The sequence below is a fragment of the Chiloscyllium plagiosum genome, chromosome 37 (genome assembly GCF_004010195.1).
Source record: "Chiloscyllium plagiosum isolate BGI_BamShark_2017 chromosome 37, ASM401019v2, whole genome shotgun sequence".
Taxonomy (NCBI): domain Eukaryota; kingdom Metazoa; phylum Chordata; class Chondrichthyes; order Orectolobiformes; family Hemiscylliidae; genus Chiloscyllium; species Chiloscyllium plagiosum.
The window spans coordinates 29,419,442-29,426,653 of NC_057746.1; the positions used below are offsets into that span (position 1 = coordinate 29,419,442).

The 7,212-nt window shown below is 44.4% G+C and overlaps 1 protein-coding gene across 1 annotated transcript in view; it reads left to right on the forward strand.

Annotated features, from left to right (window-relative positions):
* The first annotated feature begins 6,112 nt into the window (after positions 1 to 6,112).
* Positions 6,113 to 7,212, forward strand: part of LOC122541451 (zinc-binding protein A33-like) — a 39,120-nt gene continuing 38,020 nt past the window's right edge. Inside the window, exons 1-2 of the mRNA XM_043678230.1 lie at positions 6,113 to 6,984; positions 7,084 to 7,179. Coding sequence (XP_043534165.1) covers positions 6,574 to 6,984; positions 7,084 to 7,179 — 507 coding nt within the window. The 5' untranslated portion in view covers positions 6,113 to 6,573. The remainder of the gene's footprint in view (positions 6,985 to 7,083; positions 7,180 to 7,212) is intronic.

The window sequence follows — 7,212 nt, forward strand, 5'->3', positions numbered from 1 at the left end:
TGTTCATAGATCTTTGTAAGTTGCCACTCAGGTGGATAGAGCTTGCAAGAAGGCCGATGGTGCATTAGCGTTCATTAGCAGAGGGATTGAATTCAAGAGTCGTGAAGTGATGTTACAGCTGTACAGGACTTTGGTTAGGCCACATTTGGAATACTGTGTGCAGTTCTGGTCGCCTCACTTTAGGAAAGATGTGGAAGCTTTGGAGAGGGTGCAGAGAAGATTTACCAGGATGTTGCCTGGAATGGAGAATAGGTCGTACAAGCATAGGTTGAGCGTGCTAGGCCTTTTCTCATTGGAACAGAGAAGGATGAGGGGTGGCTTGATAAAGGTGTATGAGCTGATCAGGGGAATAGATAGAGTAGACAATCAGAAACATTTTTCCTAGGTACAACAGAGTGTTACAAGGGGACATAAACTTAAGATGAAGGGTGGAAGGTATAGGGGAGATGTCAGGGGTAGGTTCTTTACCCAGAGAGTGGTGGGGGCATGGAATGCGCTGCCTGTGAGAGTGGCAGAGTCAGAATCATTGGCGAACTTTAAGTGGCAATTGGATAGGTACATGGATGGGTGCTTAAGCTAGGACAAATGTTCAGCACAACATCGTGGGCCGAAGGGCCTGTTCTGTGCTGTATTGTTCTATGTTCTATGTTCTAGTGTTACTTCTGCAATCATAATTACTTATGCAAGGTAAATGAACTCACACTAGTGTATAATTGTTTCACTAAGAGCTGAGTCAACAAGAATGAAAACTATGTGAAGGATATACATAATTGTTTTTCTATTCGCTAAAATGTGCATGCAAGAATGAAATGTGCCTGCAAACAATGATAGATGTTACAGACAAATAGATAAGGTGCTGTGAGGGGAGGGGTTTAAGCTAGGGGGTACTGTACAAACAGTAGTTATAAGCATCTATTTCCCGCTTCTGCAAAAACAAGAACAAACCACAATCAAGAGGTCATGAGGTCATAATAAGTAAGGGAAACGGATGGTAGTGAAGGAGGGTATACCTAACAATGGACCACAGAGGGAGATGGTCAAACGGCCTTGTGAGGCCAGAAATAAGCGTTTTGTCACAGACAGGGCCAGATAAGGCAAGAGACAAACAAGAGTAATGGGCGCCGGTCTTAGAGAAGTGGGAGATGTAAACAGGGGAGGAGCAATGGGAGGAGAGAAGGGAAACAAATTATATAAATATTGTGTACTAGTTGAATTCAGTGTGTGCGTGTCTGTGACTGCCTTTGTACACAGTAGACACCACACCCCTCTTGCAAGAGTGAAATAAATAACATTACTGATTCAGATCTTATCTCGGACTGAAATTATTGAAGTGAGTGAGCTTCGTTTCTCACATGCCTATAAAAATATAAAGGGAGATGGCACTTGTTTTCTGAAGATTAAGAGAATTATTTTTTACTTAGAAAGTTTTGAACCTTGGGAATTGTGTCCCACATAGGACTGTGGAACTTCAATACTTGTGTATGATTAATGTAGAAATTGATAATTTTCAGGTTATCATTCAAGTATTGGATAATGTGGATAGGGTGTGTAAAAAGCATTGTAATGTTCGATCAGCCCATGATAGTATTGAGTGACCAAACAGACTTAATGTGTTGAGTGACTTACGTCTGTTCCTGTCTCCCTGCTTCCTCCAGAAACTTTCAGTGAGCATTTATGAAATTCCATATTTGCTTTGGTTTTGCAAACTACTTACATCATCCATATGGACTTTTTCAATTTGAAACAAAACTTTAACAGATGAAAATGAAATTTAACTTGCGGCTCATGTTATGTGGTGGTTCCTTCTCGAATGGCTGCCTGCTTTCCAGGCCTCAGTTTTGATCCCCTTGGCACTGCTGGGAAGACAGTTTTGATAAGTTCTTGGCTGTTAAAATACAGGTTAAACGATAGTGTGATCAGACAGCAAGGGATGCTGGGTACATTGGCCAAGTAAAATTCCAGTCACAAATATGGACAACAAAACACAATGCAAAAGCAGCAGCCAGAGATATTTATAATGTTAACATAATATCAAAGGCAACAGTTATCCTGGACAGAATATCCCTAACAACTAATTCACCAAACAAAGGAGGTCGCAGACAGAACGGCACCGGGTCCTGCTGCACAAAGAAACAAACAGCAGCGAGCCATCCAAATGATTAACGATGTTTCAAACTGTTAAATAAGTGTCACAAATTGGCCAGAACTGTAGAAAGTTTCAGGAAAGTTTCCAAAAACATATTTTGAAAATGGGCCGAGATTAGTTTGGGAAACTTCGTTGACATGGATGAGTTGAACCAAAGGGGCTGTTTCTGTTTTCTTCGACTTGATGATTTGCTGCCTCAACGACTCTATCATTCTTTTGATTCTTGTCATCTTTTGTTCTTAAACGTAGATTCTTGCTCAGTTTTGCTGCAGCATTTTTGATTGAAGACTCTGTGCCAAGCAGACCCGTGATTAGGACACACTTCCCCAACCTCAAATACAACATAACACAGAAATGTTAAAAGGCTGTATGGAACAGTGTACTTTATCATGCTATCAACAAAATGACATACATATTTGTAAGTCAGGGGTTCTTTTCACTAATGTGGACAGTGATGAGAAAGAACATTAAACCAGAAATAAATGATTTTTTTTAACTCAACCAATATTCTGCAGAACAAATATTTTCATGGTGAGAAACGTTATGTGTGGATGCCCTGATCAATACAATGAGTTGCACATCATAACCAACACAGATAGTCCAATCAGTCTTCACTGCAGTCTCACACCACATAAAGGTTGGAAAGGCTGAAGTCCTGTTTACTGTTTTAAAAGCATCATATGTGTTTCCTTCTTTTCAATTTTATGACATATTACCTACCTTAATATGACAATATTTACATATTAACAATAACTAATGATTTATATATTACTAACTATAAATAATAATATTCATAGACCTGTGCAAATCCAGTCCACTTTGTCAGCGTTCCTTTACCATGTAAGGACATTGCTGCAGCATGATGAGATTTCCAACGAAGTGAAATTGACAGGTTTATCACAGTTGCAGACATTAACCTAAAAATGATGGAAACACTCATTGGGCCAGGCAGCATGAAAATGGCACTTGCTCATTATCTGAGTCGAAACTGAAGAGAGCCAAATATCACAGCAGCAACTGGTTTGCCACCTCCCATTCCCTCCTACGAAGGTCATTCAGAGTCTCATGCTGAAAACCATACCACTAAGAATCCCCATCACTATGAAGAAGGTGAGAATTGGGAAGTTTGATGGTGGAAATGTTCACAGATGTTCATTCTTTTACTTGCTCAAAGGACAGATGAGTTGCCTTCTGGGCCATCCCTCGTTGCCTTTGAGACGTTGGTGAGCTCTCTTCTTGAACCGCTCCAGTCCATGTGCTGTAGGTCGACTCACAACACTCTGAGGGACGGAATTCTTGGGTTTCCACTCAGCAACGATGACAAGTTTCCAAGTCAGGTTGGTGAGCGATTTGGAGCTAATTTTCAGGTGGTGGTGTTCCCATGTATCTGCTGCTTTGTCGTTCTAGACGGAAGCAATCGTGGGTTTGCAAGGTGCTGTCCAAGGCTGTTTGGTGAATTTCTGCAGTTCCGTTTGTCAATAGTACACACTGCTGTTACTGAACATTGGTTGTGAAGGCAGCAGGGTATTTGTTGATGTAGGACAGTCAGATGGCCTGCTTTGTTTTGGATAGTGTCAAACTACTGGGGTATTGTTGGAGCTGCACCCACGCAGGCAAGTGAGGTGGATCCATCACACTCCTGGCTTGTGCCTTGCAGATGAGTGACAAGTTTTTAGGAATCGGGAGGTGCGTGTCTTCACAGTATTCTGAGCCACTGACCTGATCTGAAAGCCACTGCATTTATATAGTGAGGCCTGTTGCACTTCAGGTTAATAGTAATCCCTGCGCTGTTTTCAGCAGGGAATTCAATGAAGGCATTGTATGTCAATGGACAGTGGCTGGACTGACTCTCATTGGAGAAGGTCATGACTCGGTATTTGTATGGCACAAATTTGAATTCACACTTGTCAGCTTTAGCTTCGATATTTGTCAAAGTCTTGTTGCATTTGGACATGTGAATTTTCAGAATATGCGGAGTCATGAATAGTGTTGAAGATTGCACAGTCATCGAACATACCAACTTCTGACCTTATTACTGAGGGAAGGTCACTATGAAGCAACTGAAGACGTTCATGTTCTTCTTCCCATGTGCCAGGTAAACAGTGGAAAGTTTGACTCCCTCCACGCCCACTTGCCACAGACTCCAGATTTGCTCGGTTTCCTTGATACCACACTCGATGAAACGTCATGATTTGGACACTGATGAAGGAGCGGCGCTCCAAAAGCTAGTGTTTCCAATTAAACCTGTTGGACTATAACCTGGTGTTGTGAAATTTTTAACTTTCATCGATGAAATGTGGCTGTAATGCCAAGGGCTTTCACACTCACCTCACCACGCTAGAATAAGACAAACTTCTGGTAATTTACAGAGTGTGGCATCTGTTGCAATTTCCCTTCCAATCCCTCACCACCCAGCCCCCATTAGTTCCTCAATCACACTCAGGAGAAATGATTTGCTGGGCCCCTGGAACAACTCCCCTGAGCTTCTATTTGTTTCTTCTCTCCCCCTCCTTCTTTCCCCTAGCCCTACACAGCTCCTTGCTGATCTTTCAGTTCCCAGTTCTGATACAGGGTTTATTCCCGGAATGTTAACCTGGCTTCTCTCTCCACCTGTGACTGAGACCTGTCAGTTTACAGCTGGCAGGAGGCATGGGGACAGGGAGAAATTATGAGATGGATCTGTCAGTGCCCTTTAATCCCTCAGATTGTCAGCGGGGCGGAATTTTTCAAATCGTCATTCCCTCCCGAACAGACCATGGGAATGACCCTCTCAGTGAAAGTGTGGGTGAAAGTGTGGAGATGGGACATGGTGTCTGCATTGTAAAATGACACCTGTCCACCCTCATAGTCCAGGAAAACTCTGATCTTCCAGGGATTCACACTCGGGGAGAGGAGGGTCCGTGAGGGGGAGGTGGCGGTGAAATAACCTCTTCCGCGAATCAGCCACACAATGTCTCCCTGATGTGAATCCCTCTGATCCCAGGGATCAAATCTCTCCGGGGGGTCAGGGGGCAGCTGCTCTGTGTCTCCGAGTCTCACACTGGTCCGGTCCTCAAACAGGAAGGGCCGGGGATGCGCTGTGCTCGGATCCAGAGTCAGAGAGGCTGGAGCTGGGGAAGAGATCAAACAACACCATCAGAGAGAGGGGCCAGAGACAGTGAGGGGAGCAGGGAGTGAGGGGTGAGCGATGAAGGGAGCGGGATGAGGCGAGATAAGGTGAATCTGAAAAGGGGGAATTTGAAGGAGGGGATAGTCAGGGATAGGGAGTGAGTGAGGGAGAGTGCAGTGTGTGATGAGAGTGGAGGGATGAGGAAGGATGGGTAAGGCGGAGGAATGGGGAGGGAGGAAAGGTAAGAGAGAGAGAGAAAGGAAAGGAGATTGAAAGGTGGTATGGGGGGGGGGGAGAATGAAGGCGAGCCCAGAGTGGGGTGGGGAATGGGAGGGTTGAGCCCAAATAATTCAGTTCCCTCACCTTCCCAGAGCGCAATTCGACCGCTCCCACCCAGCTCCTCACTCTCCCCGCTCCCGCTGCTGCAGTAGCAAAATCAGTCTGCCTTCTGGTTGGAATACAGACACACTCTAACCTCACACCTTTCAGGCATTGTCTGAGCTGAGATGCTGCTTTATTTTAATAATAAAACCGAAAGTTATCTCGGGACTGTGACTTGAATCAAGTTCTGGGATTTACGTATTAATCAATCGAAACCTGCCACCCATTTTAAGTGATGATAGATTTAACAGCAATCTAGGTTTGTTCAATATATCGCAACATTTGTGTGATATTTACATATTTTACAAAAAAATTGTGTTCGTGATCCTGCCTCACTAGCTCCTGACGAAGGAGCAGCGAAAGCTTGTCCTTCCAGATAAACCTGTTGGACTATACCCTGGTGTTGTGTGATTTTACCTTGATAAAGCTTAGTGACGTGAAAAACGATATTTAAATATAAGAGTCTTTCAGACCGGATCCCCAGAAAGACTGCCTCTGTATCTGTCATCTCATTTTCTCGATACCGAATACATTGTGTTTGAGGGTGAACGGGTGCAGTCATTCACACAACCCAGCTCAGTGATCTGGATCTTACACCAGGTTGCACCAAAGGGTTTGTCGTGGGCAGTGAGTTCAGCAAAATTCAGGGAAAATTCGCTCCCCGCCCATCTTCACCCCCGCCCCCTCTCTGTCTCTCTCTCTCTCTGCCCCTCCTGGGTCTTCACCCTCCCGACTCCTTCTCCCTGTTCGAGTTGCGTTTTTTTCTTCAATATGTGAATGTTTCGTTTCGTCTCTGTCAGAATATCGGGAGAATAAAGTGCAAAGTAATAATTGTTTGCAGTGAAATTCATCGGGAAATCGATGACCTGAACGTGTTTACCTGCGGAGGAACAGTGAGACTGGGAACAGTTTGAATCAGGAAGTGCTGAGATTGATCATGGCTTCCAGACAGCAGCTCCTGAGACTGACCGAGGAGACAGTTTGTCCCATTTGTCTGGATTTCTTCACCGATCCGGTTATACTGGAATGTGGACACAATTTCTGCCGCTCCTGTATCACCCAGAGTTGGGAAAAGAAGGAGATAAACTCCTGCCCGGAATGTCGAGAGGTGTTTCCGGACAGAAACCTCAGGGTAAATCGGGCCTTAGCGAATCTGGCCGAGGAGGCTCGAAAATTAAAGCTGGATCCGAAAGAGAAGGAAAGTAAACCTCACTGTGAGGTACATCAGGAAGATCTGAAGCTGTTTTGTGAAACTGACAGGAAATTGATCTGCCTGATTTGTCGAGATTCCCGGGAACACAGAGAGCACCGCTTCCTGCCGATCAATGAGGCTGTTGAAATCTACAAGGTAAAAGAGAGAATATGTCACGAACTGCGCGTTTCACACATTCCTGATCCAACACCTGAACTAACGGATCTAACTCTGTAATTTCTCTCCAAATCCTAGAAAAAGATAAAATCTTCCTTGGACTCTCTTACAGAGAAAAAATCGGCGGTTCAACAAGCGGAACTGACCCAGAAACGGAAGATTTCCGAAGTGAGGGTGAGCTCTCCCTGTGCTGATTCTCTGGGATCT